The sequence below is a fragment of the Pseudophryne corroboree genome, chromosome 4, assembly GCF_028390025.1.
Source record: "Pseudophryne corroboree isolate aPseCor3 chromosome 4, aPseCor3.hap2, whole genome shotgun sequence".
NCBI lineage: Eukaryota > Metazoa > Chordata > Amphibia > Anura > Myobatrachidae > Pseudophryne > Pseudophryne corroboree.
The window spans coordinates 46,924,606-46,942,937 of record NC_086447.1 but is presented as its reverse complement, the minus strand read 5'-3'; the positions used below and the strand labels follow the sequence as shown (position 1 = coordinate 46,942,937).

Here is an 18,332-nt window from a genome sequence, read left to right as displayed (position 1 = left end):
ATTTGCAAACATACACTTAAGTTTAGAACTTCCATGCACTGCAAGTTTAGTTTTCTTAGGAAGTTGAGATTTCCTTGATTTACCATTGCTGACTATTTTTCTCCTTCCCCCCTCTTCACCCTATTATACTTTATACATCCCGCTTTTCTACTCTGTCTAGTTGTCCCACTAATTCTTTCTTGTCCCTCCCCCAAGGCACACAGTTTAAAATCTCCTCCAACCATCTAACCATCTTTCTCCCCAGCACTGCTGCCCCCTCCTCATTCAGATGCCATCCGTCGTGACAAAAAAGATGGTGCTTTACTGAGAAGTCTGCCTAGTGTTCCAAGAACACAAACCCCTCTTTCCTACAGCAGTCTCTAAGCCACACATTTACCTCCCTAATCTCCCTCTGCCTTCCTGGAATAGCATGTTGCACAGGTAATATTTCAGAGAATATTACCCTAGATGTCCTTGCCTTTAGTTTCTTGCCTAGGTGCCTATAATCTTTCTTAAGGACATCCCACCTACCACTAACTTTGTCATTGGTGCCAACGTGTACCAAAACCCCTGGGTCTTTCCCGGTCCCTCCCAACAATCTTTCTACCTGGTCTGCAATGTGACATACCCGAGTACCCGGGAGGCAACAGACTGTACAATGATCATGGTCCTTGTAGCAGATTGCCTTCTTTGTCTTTCTGATTAAAGAATCCACTACCACCACAATCTGACTAGGTGCCTTGCTTTCTTTCACCCCCTCTGTGCCGGAGGAAAAGCACCTCCGGTTGCTAGAGTAAGCGGTATCCTCCAGCTCCGTCGTTACCTCACTGCCATTCCCAGAATCTTCGTCCAATGGAGCAAATTTATTGGGGTATGGCAGATCAAAGAAGTCCTGCCTTACCCTCCCCCTCTTCTTCTTTCTTCTAACCGTGACCCAGCATGCTATCTGATTGTCCTCATCCTCCTCTACCGGTGTGTCCCCCCTCCCCACAACTCCTCCACCGTTGTATCTAAACTTTGCTTGAGATTGTGATTACCCCTCAGTTGCGTAACAGTTTGCTATAGATCAGTTACCTGGGCGTCCAGGGCAGTCGTTCGCACACATCTCACACAGATGTACTCACACTGTAACGGTTGCTCCAGGTGCGCATACATCATGCACTCTCTGTCAGGTTCGGTTTGGTTTGTGTCCCCGGAGGGGGCGCTAGTGGGTCAGTGGAGGTAGGATGGAAGAAGTGAGGAAACTGGATTGGATTCCTGCGCATGTGCGCAATGTTGTTTATTAAGCAGAAAGATAAAACAATATGGCAGCAGGAATACTTGGAGAAATAAACAATAATAAATGCAATGGGTATGGTGCAGCGTGAAAGCTGAGAGTCTATGGCAAAACAGTGAGAGTCTATGGCAAAACAGTGAGAGTCTATGGCAATATGCTGGTATGGGAACCAGAGATGATTAAAACGTGGAGCCAGCAGAGGTGATGATATTGGTAGCAAACCTGGTAGCAGATGCAGAAGACTTGATGCAGGGTTCACAGTGCTATTGGGAAAGCACAGGCAGCTTGCAAGCTGATTCACAGGTGAGGTGATGAGCTGCACCTGGAGATGGAGCCCCTACAGCTGAGGCTGAAGCACACTGTGTTGGAGATTGGTGTGAAGCCTGTAAATGAATGCAGGAGTTGCTGATGCTTGTAGTTCCACGGAGCTGTAGTAGGATAACCAGGAACACGGAGTAACAAGCAGGTAACCAGGAACACGGAGGAACAGGTAGGTAACCAGGAACACAGGGGAACTGGAGACTGGAACACAGGAACTTGCACACTGAATGTCGCAGGAGAGCTGGAGAGGTTGCTGGAACTTGCAGTTCCACAGGAACAGCTAGAAACTGGAACGGAACTGGAACAGCTGGAAACTGGAACGGAACTGGAACAGCTGGGACCTGTAGTTCCACAGGTCCAATACACAAGGATATCTCTGTAGACAGAGGATTGCAAACAGGAGCCGCCTGTTCACAGAATGTGACGTGTTGTCCAAGGCCATGAGACTGAGCCAGGAACTGGAGTTTAAACACCTTGGTCTGTGATGATTGGATGATCTCTGTGAGAACACACCCTGCTGGATTGGGTGTCCAGATCAGCTGTGAGTCAACTGGAGCTGGTGATTAACCGGGAGAATAACACTGTAGACAGTTAATGCCATGCACTGCTGGTGGCTGGCTGGGATCAGTAGTGCACCTGGAGTAAATGCTGTTTAACTAGAAACACTGTGTATTCCAGGCTGCTGGCTGGAACCAGTGGTTACCAAAATATAAAACTGGTTAGGTGGAGCACGGTGAGCTGTGGGCTGCAGGAGACTGAAAACTGGAACAGAACTGGAACTGCTGGGACCTGTAGTTCCACAGGTCCAATTCACAGGAGATACTCTGAGGACAGAGGACTGAAGCCAGGAGAGCCCTGTTCACTGGAAGTGATGCAATGGAGACTGCGGATTCCTGACAGTACCCCCCCTTTTATGGGTGGGCACCGAACACCCACGCTGGAACTTGGAGGAACCTTGAAAAAGAACTTAGGAATACACAAAAGCAGAGGTCCTCAAAAGTCTTCCCAATTTTCATCTTCAGAAGACAGATTTTCCTCGTCAGAACAAGTAGACCATTCATGGTCATTTGAGACAGAATTTACTTCCTGGGAAAAGGCATAGCTAGGAAGGATAGAACCTCCCATAATGTAACTTGAGTCGTCATCAACAAACTCACTTTCAGAGTCAGAGTCCAGGTCTAGTGTGGTCATGGGAGCCTTTTGTTTAGGAACAACAGTATCTGAGACAACCTGTGGACCAGTAGATTTGAAGCTATATGAGACACCAAGACTAGGGGTAACGGCAGCATAGCCAATACTTACATCAACAGATGGTAGACTTTGAACTGGTTTTTGAGCTCTCCAATTCTTGTAATTCTTGAAATCTCTGATACATTGATTCAACAGAACCTGATCGTGTTTGGAAAGAGTTGAGTCGAAAAACTGAGAACTGGAAGACTGATCAGAAGACTGAGCAGATGTTGAATCCGGGGAGTCAATACTTTCAGAAGTGTTGCTGTAGGATGGAGACACGGAAGTATATGCAACTTTCAAATCTGAAGTCTGAGAACCTTGTCTTGACTTTGCAGCTTGGAAATCTTTAATAGCTTGGTCTAATGTATCCTGATCTTGCACAGACAGAGATGTTGGAGAGGATTTAGCAGTAGACAAACTGTTGACAAATTGGCCGGAATGCCCAGATGACTTTGAATGCATAAACTTTGGAGCAAACTCCTGTTTTACGGCTTCGCAGAAAGCGGGAAGATCACTCAGTAGCGGATCTTTAGATTCAATGAGAGGATTCGCCCAGTCCAGTGCTCTACCTTTGAAGAACAGGAGGAAGTATCTGATTGCATTGGCTGGAGTAATACTCACTGAAGATTCTGACTCAGTAAAAGTGAGGTATTGGCTCGCCACTGCACGGAACTGAGCATAGTCACCATCAAAGTAGACTGGAGCATTTGTATCTAGTGGACACTTGGAAGGCTGAATGTCAGTTGAAGTCTCGGAAGACAATGTAGGACACCTGAGAGTTGAGGACTGGAATAAGCATTCAGAAGCAGGAGTAGAATCAACTTGAAATGCTCGAGGGTGGAGAGAGGACGTCATCTCCTGGATTGACTGACGGGAATTCTCTGCTGAGGTTAACAGAACGCTAGAAGCTTCATCTTGGGGTGAGATGCGTAGAGCCTCCATCTGGGTTGAGGCAACTGCAATATCTGAAAGAACTGTAGACTCTGGACATAGCGACAGGAGTTGCTTACTTGAAACACTGGAGAGAACCACACCGGGTTCAGAGGAACTGGAATCGGCAGGAACCGACGACAACTTTGGACAAACGGATGGAACAGGGATTTGTCCAGGACTACTTGAATTGACTTGAACTGTAAGAGGCTGATCTGGACAGACGGATGGGACCGGATTGGGTCCAGATAAGCTTGAACTGGCTGGAACCGCAGGAGTCTTCGGACTGACGGATAGAACCGGATTTGATACAAAGAGACTGGAATCGGCTGGAACCGAAGGAGTCCTCGGACTGACGGATAGGAACGGATTTGATCCGAGGATGCTGGAATCGGCTGGAACCGAAGGAGGTAGCTCAGCATTGGAAACAGAGCTACTCGGGCTGGCTGGAACCAGAGGAGGCTGATCCGGACAGACGGATGGGACCGGATTGGGTCCGGAAGAGCTTGAATCGGCAGGAACCGGTGGAGTACTCGGACTGACGGATAGGACCGGATTTGATCCAAGTATTCTGGAATCGGCTGGAACCGAAGGAGGTAGCCCATCATTGGAGCCACTCAGGCTGGCTGGAACCAGTGAAGACTTTGGACCGACGGCTGGAACCGGGCTAGGTCCATTGACACTTGACTCTGTATAGACAGAATCCGGATGTTCTGATGATCCCTCTTGGAGTGGTACTGAGCTGGTAGCACTCTCTGAAGTTGGCAAACAAAAGTTCATGTCTGTATATGTGGCTTTAAGAATTCCTCCTGGGATCTTGGCCCTGGATTCCTCACCTGAGGCTGAAACTCCAAAGACCCCTCCTGGGGTTAATAGATCAGACACACTTCTCTGAGCTGCATGCCCGGATGCCACTTCTGGAACCTGAACATCAGATGCCCCACCTGGGGCTGTAGACACAGACGCCCCTTCGCGGGCTGTAGGCACGGATGCCCCTTCTCGGGCTGTAGGCACGGATGCCCCTTCTCGGGCTGTAGGCACGGATGCCCCTTCTCGGGCTGTAGGCACGGATGCCCCTTCTCGGGCTGTAGGCACAGATGCCCCTTCTCGGGCTGTAGGCATGGATGCCCCTTCTCGGGCTGTAGGCATGGATGCCCCTTCTCGGGCTGTAGGCACGGATGCCCCTTCTCGGGCTGTAGGCACGGATGCCCCTTCTCGGGCTGTAGGCACAGAAACTACTTTAGTTATGGGTAACATAGATAGTCTCTGTTGATTTCTGAACTTGGGATTGGGTCTATTTGTCACAGGACCCCAATCGTATACTTTTTGGACACTCCTGTCCGGGGTAAAGGAACTTGAAACTGTAGAGGATAAGTTGGAAGGTTTGCAGGTGAAAACACTGTAATGCTGGAGCCTGTCACCAACTTTTGAGTTGCGGAAGGAACAGTCCTTAATAAGATGACTAGAACTCCCACAGTAAAAGCAGAGGTGAAGCTGCTTGCGATGCCGGCGTTCAGCTTCTGTGAGTTTGGAGCGCGGGTAGCTCTGGAATCTGCCCTCTCTCTGCATAGGAGAAGAGACTTTAGTTTGAAGAAAAGTTGACACGGAGGTCGCACTAGTCTCAATACTTTGAGCAGTACTCTTCACTGCGTTTAAAGCACCACCCAGGATTTCTGGCATCATTGGAATGATTTTTGTTAGGAGACTTTGAAGTTGTTCCAATAGATGATAAAGAGTGCTTATTGGTTCAGAGTTCACAGCAGACAACAAAGGAGTCTTGAAGCTTTCAAAGGAGGAAGTCGCTCTCTCAAGAGAATTAGCTGTGATGGGACTGCCATAGGACTGACTTGAGCAAGATCCATCCACAGGAACAGATTGTGCAGGGAAAGTTGAAATGACTGGAGCAGGAGTGACTTGAACAGGAACTGGAGAAACAACAGAACTTGGAAGGGATTGCTGCATGGTATCCAAACGGATAGACATTCCCTGTAGAAACTGGAACATCTGCTGCTGCGCAGCCTCTTGACCATCCAAACGGGAGACCAGATTTTGTAAGGCCCCTGACCCCACATTCTGACCACCATCCGAGTCCATCGGCCTTGGACAAACTGTCAGGTTCGGTTTGGTTTGTGTCCCCGGAGGGGGCGCTCGTGGGTCAGTGGAGGTAGGATGGAAGAAGTGAGGAAACTGGATTGGATTCATGCGCATGTGCGCAATGTTGTTTATTAAGCAGAAAGATAAAACAATATGGCAGCAGGAATACTTGGAGAAATAAACAATAATAAATGCAATGGGTATGGTGCAGCGTGGAAGCTGAGAGTCTATGGCAAAACAGTGAGAGTCTATGGCAAAACAGTGAGAGTCTATGGCAATATGCTGGTATGGGAACCAGAGATGATTAAAACGAGGAGCCAGCAGAGGTGATGATATTGGTAGCAAACCTGGTAGCAGATGCAGAAGACTTGATGCAGGGTTCACAGTGCTATTGGGAAAGCACAGGCAGCTTGCAAGCTGATTCACAGGTGAGGTGATGAGCTGCACCTGGAGATGGAGTCTCTACAGCTGAGGCTGAAGCACACTGTGTTGGAGATTGGTGTGAAGCCTGTAAATGAATGCAGGAGTTGCTGATGCTTGTAGTTCCACGGAGCTGTAGTAGGATAACCAGGAACACGGAGTAACAAGCAGGTAACCAGGAACACGGAGGAACAGGTAGGTAACCAGGAACACAGGGGAACTGGAGACTGGAACACAGGAACTTGCACACTGAATGTCGCAGGAGAGCTGGAGAGGTTGCTGGAACTTGTAGTTCCACAGGAACAGCTAGAAACTGGAACGGAACTGGAACAGCTGGAAACTGGAACGGAACTGGAACAGCTGGGACCTGTAGTTCCACAGGTCCAATACACAAGGATATCTCTGTAGACAGAGGATTGCAAACAGGAGCCGCCTGTTCACAGAATGTGACGTGTTGTCCAAGGCCATGAGACTGAGCCAGGAACTGGAGTTTAAACACCTTGGTCTGTGATGATTAGATGATCTCTGTGAGAACACACCCTGCTGGATTGGGTGTCCAGATCAGCTGTGAGTTAACTGGAGCTGGTGATTAACCGGGAGAATAACACTCTAGACAGTTAATGCCATGCACTGCTGGTGGCTGGCTGGGATCAGTAGTGCACCTGGAGTAAATGCTGTTTAACTAGAAACACTGTGTATTCCAGGCTGCTGGCTGGAACCAGTGGTTACCAAAAGATAAAACTGGTTAGGTGGAGCACGGTGAGCTGTGGGCTGCAGGAGACTGAAGACTGGAACAGAACTGGAACTGCTGGGACCTGTAGTTCCACAGGTCCAATTCACAGGAGATACTCTGAGGACAGAGGACTGAAGCCAGGAGAGCCCTGTTCACTGGAAGTGATGCAATGGAGACTGCGGATTCCTGACACTCTCCTTCGCCCTCCTCCTCCTCCCCTCCCATCCTCCCTCATTGCCACTCACTTTGCCTCCTTCTCCATCTCCAAAATTGAGGACATCCAACACGACATCTCCCGCCGTCACCCCTCTGCTACCCCCCTGCCCCCTCTATCCCTCCCCTCCATCTATCCCACCCTGTCCTCCTACCGTCCCACTTCTGAAAAGGAAGTCCACTCCCTCATCTTATCCTCCCTCCCTCCACCTACCACCTGGACCCCCTTCCCTCCCATCTTCTCCGCTCCCTCTCCCCCACTGCCAGCTCCCACCTTGCTCACCTCTTTAACCTGTCCCTCTCTACCGGCATCTTCCCCTCGCCATTCAAACATGCTCTGGTCTAACCTATTCTCAAAAAACCCAACCTTGACCCCTCATCACCCATTAACTACCGCCCCATCTCTCTTCTCCCGTTCGCCTCCAAATTACTTGAACGACTGGTCTACAGCTGTCTCACATGCCACCTCTCTGACAACTCCATCCTCGATCCACTACAATCTGGCTTTCGCCCACTTCACTCAACTGAGACTGCCCTGGTGAAAGTCACCAATGACCTGCTTTCGGCCAAATCCAAGGGCCACTTCTCTCTGCTCATCCTTCTGGACCTCTCTGCTGCCTTTGACACCATAGATCATCCTCTCCTCCTGCGCACACTCCAAAACGCTGGCCTCTCTAGCACTGTCCTTGACTGGTTTTCTTCTTACCTCACTAACCGCTCCTTCTTTGTGTCTGCCTCCAGCACCACCTCACACCCTTCCATCCTTCCTGTTGGTGTCCCCCAGGGTTCTGTCTTTGGACCCCTTCTGTTCTCCCTGTACAACTCTTCCCTGGGTGAGCTCATAAACTCCTTTGGCCTTCAACACCACCTCTATGCTGATGACACACAACTCTACCTCTCCTCTCCTGATCTGTCCCCCTCTATACTCTCCAAGGTTTCCAGTTGCCTCTCCGCAATCTCCTCCTGGATGTCTGAGCGCTCTCTGAAGCTCAACATGGACAAAACTGAACTCATCATCTTCCCCCCATCTAGAGCAATACCCCCGACCAATATCTCTATCATTGTTGACAACACCACCATCTCCCCCGTTACCCAACTCCGCTGCTTGGGTGTCACTCTTGACTCCTCCCTCTCCATTGCACCCCACATCCAAGCTCTGGCACAATCCTGTCGTTTCCAGCTACGCAACATTGCTCGTACCAGGCCATATCTCTTCCAGAGTGCAACTAAACTCATCATCCACTCAGTAGTCATTTCACGACTCAACTACTGCAATGTTCTCCTCACTGGCCTTGCTTGCTCCCATCTTGCTCCCCTCCATTCTGTCTTAAACTCTGCAGCTAGGCTTATCTTCCTCTCCCGCCGCACCACATCTGCCACTCCCCTTCGCCAAAATCTACACTGGCTCCCATTCCCCTACAGAATCCTCTTCAAACTCCTCACCATCACATACAAGGCCATCTCTAATTCCACTGCTTCCTACATCTCCAACCTCCTCTTCCTTCATACTCCCTCCCACCCCCCACAGTCGACTAATGACCGTCGCCTCTCCACCACCCTGGTCACTGCTTCCCATGCTCGTGTTCGAGACTATGCCTGTGCTGCCCCCCTTCAGTGGAATGCACTCCCCCGCTCCATTAGACTCTCCCCGACCTTGCAAAGTTTCAAACGGGCACTAAAAACCCACCTATTCATCAAAGCATACCCTTCCGATGCACAACCTAGTCCTGAAGCCGCGCCTCCACCCCCTGCCTCATGCCGTGAACATCTCAGCTTTGCTTGCATACTGCCATCAGACTAATTCCCCCTTGCCTGCACCTCTTGTCATCTGTCTGTCGCCCCTCCCCACTAGATTGTTAGCTCTTCAGAGCAGGGCCCTCTTTTCTCTTGTTATCTAAGCCCTCGTCTTGACACATTTCACTCGCAGCTCTCCCCTACTCAAAGACCATCTTTACCCTGCAAGTAAAGGCTCATCTCTATCTATGGCCACCAACCTCTAGTAGTACGATGATCAATCCCTCAATACTTACATCTTAGCTGTATTATGTCTTGAGAATGTGTGGTGCTCTATGTTACCTGTACTCTATTTCTGTTATTTATTTACTGTAATGCTATGTTCTGTCTCCCTGTACTGTCCTTTGTACGGCGCTGCGAAACACATGTGCCGCCTTATAAATAAAATGTAATATTAATAATAATGCACGTCATGCACAGAATGAGACTCTAAATCACGGCCCCACTCATTGAGTTAATAAAAACCTAGCTCCATGTTACCTTCAGAAAGACAATACAAACTATGCAATAAAATATGGTACTATAGCTTAGCTGTGAAGAGAAACAATATTCAACAACAGAACAGTAATGAATAATACAATCACTGTGGTGAAAAAAATTAAACATAAATGTTTAAGAAATGTGATAGTTGCATATCCGGGCCATGTCTGGACGGCCCTCAGCAATGTTCTTCTACTTTGCTTTCCATCTTCCCTGCAGCAGCACTGTCCAATGTTCCAGCCGCCCTGTCTTTGCAGCTCACTCCTTGCAGTACTGTCCTTGCAGCATGCTACTGCCACTCAGCGTCTCCCCAGTACACACTCAGTCCCACTCGCCCATCTCGCACCCACCGCCCAAGTTTACCTAATTCTCGGTTATGTTTGCAAACACGATTCTTGGTAAATTTCCGTGTACTTATGTTTGCTATGGAAAGTACTTCTGAGTATGGCCGATTGTGTATTTGATCGTATTTGTGATTTCACCCATGTTTTCAAGCTCATTTGATACAACACTGTCGTGTTTGCCTTTAGTAAATTTACCTGTTTGAAAAAATGTCCAACATGCCCGAAAAGGCAGAGATGACCTGAAAGGTTGACTCGCGCCAGGCATTTCCCGCTGTGTGGCGCATTGAGGCTATAAATATGAGGACACATCTGCACCTGACATTGGTTTATGTAGCTAATTTACTCATTGCATTCAAATGTTCAAATGTAAATCTGACATGCAGTAGCTATTTGTAGATTGGCAGCCAAATGTCACGCAAAACATAAAGTAAACAACTCACTGTTTAATATTAACCTGTTAACTTATCGTTTCTTGTCACATCATACATCAGACGGTTCTAGATGGTTGTGAAGAAATCAGAAGCTCTGACAATAATTCATTATTCTGTGGAAAAAATATGTATTTTCCCACTTTTATTCTTTTATTATTTGTCAGCTGTTCTGTGACAGCCATCGGAGTACTTCTCAATGCATTTATTATGACAAAAATCCTTATTTGGTGGCTGACGGGTCAAACTCTTCAAACCATTGACACTATCATGGCCAGCCTGGGAGCGGTGAGGATCATTCTTCTAATTATGTGTCTCAAGGAGGCTGCTAGGGCAACTATTGCTCACTCATTTGTGACAATAGAGGATTCTATATATTATATCACATCATCTATGTCTGTGGCATTCTGCAGCCTGTGGTGGGGCACCGTGCTCTGCGTGTTCTACTGCGTGAAGATCACAAGCTACAGCAACAGATTATTCATGAGACTTAAGATGAACATCTCCAGGATGGTCCCCTGGCTGCTCCTGACATCACTGCTGGTGTCTATTCTCTCCAGTCTTCCCAACATATGGTACATGTACCCAGGAAGCCACATGAATTCTACCCAGGATAGTAACAGCTCTAGCTTTGGAGATGTAACTGTAGATGTCAATTCTGAAAATGTATTTATCATCTTTTTCATGGGAACTTTGGTACCATTCCTCATATTCTGCACAGCCATTTATCTTCTGATTGCATCACTCCTGAAACACACCCAGAATATAAGCAGCAAAGATTCAGGGTTCACTAATACCCAATTAGACTCCCACATAAGGGCCATTAGAAACATGGTCTCTTTTCTGTTCTTATATGCTCTGTACTTTATAAGTTCAAACTTGATGATTTTATATTACCAATCAGGAAATCCAGCCTATATATTGGTGTGCACTATCTGCACCTCTGCCTACCCAAGCTTGCACTCTGTTGTATTAATAACCAGCAATGCAAAACTGAAGCGCTCTTTCCTTGCTGCTCTGTGCTGTGCACGAACCAGTAATCCAAATGGCCAAGTGCAATAATTTAAGATGTCCTGTTTCACATATTATCTACAATGTAATCACAGGCTATACTTTAGTTTTAAGTTTGACAATAGTGTAGCTCAGTGGTTCTCAAACTGTGCGCCGTGGCACCCTGAGGTGCCCCGGGACACTTGCAGGGCTGCCCTGGGTAGGTGGTCCAGGACCCATTTATGTTCAATGTAATAGGCAAAACCACTGTTGGTGACTGTCTATCATAACATATCTAGATATGATGGAACAAATCCTGAACCACACCACAAAATTGAACCCTAGGATGACATTCTGTATATACTCAATCTACTTAATTTAACACTTTCTTCTAGATTTCTCAATAAGAAAGTTTTGACCTAGGGGTGCAGTGAAAATAATTTGGATACTTTAGGGTGCCGTGGGAACCACTAATATAGCTTGATTTTGTGAATATATTTTCTACATAAATTAGAATAGGGTATAACAATTCCTGTGCTTTTTGCAATGACTGTAAATAAACAGTACAGTTTAAATCTAAATCCTTAAAAAAGGCTGCGTGTTGGCTGAAATGTGATGGGTACCTGTACCCAAGCTGCCTTTTAACAGATTTCTCCCTGCAAGTTGATGAATATGAGGTTCGGCTGTAGGTAATGACGGGCAGGTGGAATGAATGACCTGCCCAATTATCTGGGCAGGAATGTGCTCACATAGAAGATGCAGCCACTTCTACACTTTGTATTTCAGCTGAGTGACATTGCTCCATTGTGGTGACCAGTACTTTCTATACATTATATTTTTTTCTGTTTCGCCTGTTTCTTTTTCAATTTTTTCTCATTTATTTTCACTTTTCTTGAATTGTATGTTATTTCCTCTTTTCCATTTAAATTTCTGCTTTTTCTTTTATTATTTTACTGTTTTTGTTTTTATCTTCCCCTGCCTGTTTTTTCTTCTTCTATTTGTTATACCCAACCTCCCCTCCAACCATTTTAATGACCCTCAGTTTCTCATCCCCTTCAGTTTTTCCACTTTCTTTCTACCACTTACCTCCTCGGTTCTCTACAACCCTGCCCACTGCATCTTTCCTCCCCCATTCCTGACTCCAGTAGCTTGGTCAGAATGCCTGGCTGGCAACATCTGTTCCTCCTCTAGTCTCTTTATGGCCCTCTATGTTTCTGTTGGGTCCATGAGCTGGGGACCTCTGCCAACAACATCCCCCGCCCTCCAACACAAATCTGCATTCACTGATAGTTGGAGGACAATAGGTCTGGGACAATAGGTCTGCCCCATGTGATCCTGAAGCCATTTTGGTTTTCCATAATCTCTCTGGTTGCCACCACCCATTATAATTGTCTGTGAGCAGTAATCCAATTTTTCAGTTATACTGTTAGTCTTCTCCTTACATACTGGTCTTTGGGATATATTCTCATTAGCATCACATGCTTCTCAGTTGATAGCAATGTATTGTTGTACTGCTCGGATTGTAAATCAGATACACAGTAGTTATACCATCAGTCATATTATATAATTGCTTTGTGTGCTTCTAGTGACTTTTACTGAAGCTGGGAGATGTAGCCTGATGGTCAGGAGAATGTCTGATATACATATGGTCTGGAGTATGATACTCTGTGTGAGCAAATTGAAAATATTACCAATATAATAATCTGTAGTTCATTTATAATGTTGGTGGGGAATTTTTTTTGTTTATGTGAGTGGTCTTAATTAAAAATGTTTTTATTAGTACAAAATACTTTTTTGTTAAGCTACCATTGGCTTATCCTGATATTACAATGGCTTATCAGTCTTCTTTTATAAATTTGCTATAAAATAAGCTGTCACTCAGCATATTTTATTGATGCTCAAAATGTAATAAATAAGAAACACATAAAATAAAAGATTAGCAATTTACAGGACTGCTCTATGTTTTTTAATGTATGAATTGCGTAATCTAGTGCCTTTTTTCTCAGAATGCAGGCCCTACTTATAATTACAGTATTGTTACACTTAAATAATGGAACTGAGTAGGGCCGGTAACTTTACCCTTAAGTTCCCACTATGATTACAGGTTGCATAGACTTCTTTGGTGGAGACCTAATAAATTTGTTTTTAAAGCGATTGCTTATAATGTTTTCATTAGAGACATGCGCTGGCCTTTTTGTAATTCGTCAGAGGGTTTTGGTTTTGCATAAACCACATTACTGGTTTTGTTTTTGTATCCAGATTTTTTTTAAAGAATTGATAAAAAACGCTAAAATCATGGCCCTCATTCCGAGTTGTTCGCAGAGATTCATCGCATCGCAAACGGCGAGAAACAAGTAAACGCGCATGCGCAAAAGCGCAAATACGCATGCGCGAGCAGAACGATACGACACTCGTGCAAAAATACTACAAAGAAAACTGCTCGTAACATAGAAACGAAAACAAGGAGTGGTGAAGGCGTGACAGAGGCGCGACTTCGCAATCTGACGACATGGGCGTGAAAGTGGGCGTCTAGTGTGGGAGTATGCAATTAGCAGTAGGCGTGTTTTTCGCAGAAATGCATTTTCGATGTTAAACTTAATTTAGCAATTCCTCGCAATCTTGCTGCAGCAGCCGAGTAGGTCTGCAGTTACTCTGCATTTGCGAAGTAGTGTTACAAGTGTGTATGCACTAATTAGTAGTTAATTGGAGAGCCCATTCATCTGTTGCCCAATTACTTGCTAAACACTGTTCTGCTGAAGTACTGCAAACAGCAATTCTGTGGACACATTACATGTTTATTCCAAGCACCTATAAATCTGTCACACTGCCAAAGAAGGTTTTTATTTTGGGGCAAGTTTTTGGCTAAACATTGATGTTAAGCGCATGTTTTAATGTGTGAAATACTACCAAATGCAAACAAGTTAAATTAACCAAACTTCTAAACTACATCAGCAACATCTAAACTACATCAAATGTTACCTTTGTATATCCCAAATATCAGGACCAACATAATGCAGCATACACTTAATTTTTTACTTAAATACATTTTTGGCTTTGGTTAGAATATCTGGCAATGTTTACAATTATGTCCTGTTGCCCATAGTCAAACAAAACCCGAGTCGTGACTATTTTGATAATATGGACATTAAAGTGTGGTGCAAGGAATACCTGTTGCATTTTTAAAGATGCAATGCTTGTATGTTTTTTCAGATTGTAACCCTTGTTCCCCAAGTGTCTATATGCTTTGGCAAACTTTCCTGGACTAAGCTTAACATAATGCATTAACTTTAATAAAGTACACAAACTTTTTTTTTTTAATATTTGTTTTATTACTGCTGTAATATATTTAGTGATCAAAACAACATGGCTACAGGTGAGTATCACAGGCAAAGATGGACCAAGCAGCAAGCAGATGTCACTGACACAAATGACATAGCAGAACTCAGTACTAGGGAAACTCCAGCTACTGACAAAATAATATTTTAAATGCAAATAAATAATATGGTGTAAACACCCTGCCAGACATATATATTTGGGGAACTGAGAAAGATTCAGGAGCCACCACACAAACACAACAATACACAGCACACTAGGAAGAGGAAGATGGCTTTGGTGTACTTGAAAAAAAGCTCACAGGCTACAATATATCAAAACATAAATAATACATTTTACTAAGAGGGAGTTAGCCATTCTGGCCACACAAGCCTACACAAAAAATACATAGAGACAACATGTAAAACATGGGTGCTGCCCATTTGGAGAGACATCACTTTCTTTTTTTTTCCCCGCCTGATGCTGTTCTTCTTGGCTTGGTCTGCGGAGCGACCTTCATGGGCCCTGCCCAGTGTGCTGTACTTCCTGGGCAGGGGCAGGGGAAGGAGCCGATGTGGTTGGCTCTCTGCCACTGTGGGCAAGGGAGACAGTGATGGTCTGGAGCCCTTGCAAGATGTTATTTGCAAGGTTTGGGAATGAGGAGGCAAGTTGATCTTGTCCCTGCCTGATCTCTGCCAGACCTTGGCAGAGTTGAGCAACACCTTGCTCAACACTGGTTCGGTGCTCAGTGAGCCGGACAGCTGTCTGGCTTACCTCCCGGATGACACCATTCTGAAAAGCATTTAGGCTCTCACCATACCTAGCTATTTCAAGCAGGATCTCAGGGATAGCAGAGGGTTGGGTGGGGGGGCCAGTTGGAACCTGGATAGGTGGGATTTGGGGTCCCACACTGCCAGACCCACTAGGTCCCTCCACCTCAGCCTCAGCCACATAACTCTCCTGTGACTTTACCTGCTAACCCTCCTGTGCTGTGTTATGTACAAACAAATAGAAGAATGTGTGGAAAAAGTGAAGAAAAAAACAATATGAGACTTTTGTAACAAAACCAAATAAACAATACAAATATGTGTGAAAACTTACCTGGCAAGTCATGTCCCGTCAGTATTTCAGGCAGATCCGTGTCCATATGAGACACCCCTGTCCCCTCCTCATAACTGACACAGTCCATCGCCATCTCCTCCAACTCGGTATACTCCACAGCGACAGATGGTCCGCCCCCTGTAGCCCTTGAGGCATTCCACTCCGCAGACCTCTTGCCCTTCAGGCGGGATTTGAAGTCGACCCAACTACATATGTTAGGGTAAATAGGGGCAAGGTATATTTTTAGAATAAATTCCTGCTTTAATATATAGGACACATGTTCGGTTGCTATAGACAACATCACATGTAACTAGTTTTTTAATAATACTTTGCACAGATAATGGACTGCCAATATACACTTACCATCGTCTAACTTCCTGGGATGTTCGGACTATAGAGCCGACTTCATTCACAGAATGAGTGATGTCCCTCCAGATTCGATCTTTCGTAGCAGCACCCATGTTTTTGGGTCCTCTATGTATTTTTGACATGGCCTGTGTGACCAAAACACGCAACTCCCTCTTAGTGAATGCGGGCTGCCTTTTTTTTCGCCTTGAAGTAGCCTGTGAGCTTTGATCGCGTTCCTCGTCACCATCTTCCTCATCACTAGCTGCTTGTGTATGTTGTGGTTGTGCGGCTAATGCTGAATGTTCCTCAGTTTCCCCAGTCTGTCTGTCTGGCAGGGTAACCCCTCCTAACTGCTGGGTTTCAGAAGCTGGAATTTCTCTAGTACTGGGTCCTGCTTCTTCAGAATCCGCAGAGGCGGATTCCATCATTTGGCGACGCAATGCGATTTGTCTTTGTGCCAATGCGACCTGCTGCTGCCGCACGCGCTCCATCTCTGCCGACAAATACTCACAAGTAGCCATGTTGCTAATGACATGTCTGTATGCCCAGGTGTGTAGCTATTTATAGCTACGTGCGCAGCAAAAAGTCACACAGGTGTAAATTATGCTAATTGTGTTACTGATTGTACTGCTTATTTAAGAGCCTTGTTTGCAGCCTGTGAGTGGGTGTATGATGTTAAAAACTGCTGTGTTCTAATCGAAGGTGGTCGTCTTTGGTGCTTTGCAGAGTGAGTAATTTTAGCATTGTCTTGCAGACAGATGTCCGTTTATTCGCTTTGAACATTTTGGATAGCGTAGTGCGTTTTTTTGACTAAGTGTATTTTGTAATTATTCCTACATTAGTCAATTATCAAGCCAAGTATGTATGGTGGTGCAATGGAACTGGCTTTATATATTGTTGAGGATAGCTGTTTGATATTTAACTTGTTTAGTGTTTCTTTTTTCTTTTTGCTGTACTTTACAGTGTGTATGTTATATTGTTCATACAGTTTTTTGGATTTCTCTTGTAGGTGTCTCATTTTTGGCTTTCCAAGCCACATTTTGTTTTCTGCCAAGTCGGCTTTTTTTGAGTTATTTGTACAAGGCCAATTTCCACCACATTTATTGAGCAGGTAAGTAGCCTATACCTGTGTGTCCTGCTGTTTTTTGTATTTGTCTATATGATCTCTTAGACTCCTTCTGTGTCTCTTGTAGGTGTCTCATTTTTGGCTCTCCAAGCCACATTTTGTTTTCTGCCAAGTCGGCTTTTTTTGAGTTATTTGTACAAGGCCAATTTCCCCCACATTTATTGAGCAGGTAAGTAGCCTATACCTGTGTGTACTGGAGTGTGTTTGTAGCAATTTTCAGTTAATACATTTTTTGTGCCATTAATCTATGTAGTAGGTTTTTATTTTTGGTTTACTAAGCATTTATTTAAATCAAAGTAGGGCTGTTATTTGCTGTATTAGCTACGAAAGGAATCTCTTTTTGTTTTTTTGTTTTTTAGAATTGGAAAAGTATTTTACATTATTCATACTTAGTTGTTTGAATATATTTTGTGTCAGTTATTATATGGGTATGTTTGAAATCTCCAATTAATTTTGATTTGTGATGTTTCCCTATGTTTGAAATAATTAGCTAAATGTTTTTTTATTTTTTTGTTTCCATTTTTTTATTTTTAACCCGTATTTTATTCGTGTAGAAATGTCGTATGCTCCTGCAGTAAGTTAACACCCATACACTTTGACTTTGATTATGGCTGACAATGTGTGTTTATAATTGAATTCTTTAAATCAATATTCTTACCTTCATTTTAAGTTGGTGATGTCCATTTATGTGGCTGCTGAAGCCCGCCCTCCCACCCCAACCCACGGAACCACTCCCACCCCAACCGCTGCAAGCCCTCAAACCGCAACCGGCTCCTCATCAACCAAGGCAACGGAGGCGTGCTAGGCCACCAATTTTCCGTACCCGTGTCCTCCTTTTTGGGATGCCTGATGATGTGGTTTTGCGCAGATACAGGCTGCCACCTCATCTAATCCTAGACACTCTCTCCATAATAGAGAGTGATCTAGAACATTCCATTAGGTATCCTACAGCAATACCAGCATTGACACAATTCCTTGCTGTGTTACATTTTGTTGCCACTGGTTCATACCAGCATGTTGTGGGTTATCTGGTAGGCATGTCGCAGGGCCAGTTCAGTAAGGTCCTGCAGCGTGTCAGCCAGGCTTTCATCAAGCGTGTGAAGCAATTTATTGCTATGCCTTTGGATGTTGGGGCCCTAGATGTGGTGAAGCGCCAATTTGAGGAAGATGGTAGTCGCTTCCCACATGTTATTGGGGTTGTGGATGGCAC

General features: G+C 45.2%; 1 protein-coding gene across 1 annotated transcript; it reads left to right on the top strand.

The window, feature by feature from the left end:
* Positions 1-409: 409 nt before the first annotated feature.
* Positions 410-17,737, top strand: LOC134910819 (taste receptor type 2 member 39-like). Its single transcript, XM_063919203.1, has 6 exons — positions 410-420; positions 10,413-11,281; positions 16,839-16,854; positions 17,006-17,107; positions 17,190-17,291; positions 17,677-17,737. The coding sequence occupies exons 1-6, from the start codon at positions 410-412 to the stop codon at positions 17,735-17,737; spliced, it is 1,161 nt and encodes a 386-aa protein (XP_063775273.1).
* The last annotated feature ends 595 nt before the right edge of the window (positions 17,738-18,332 follow it).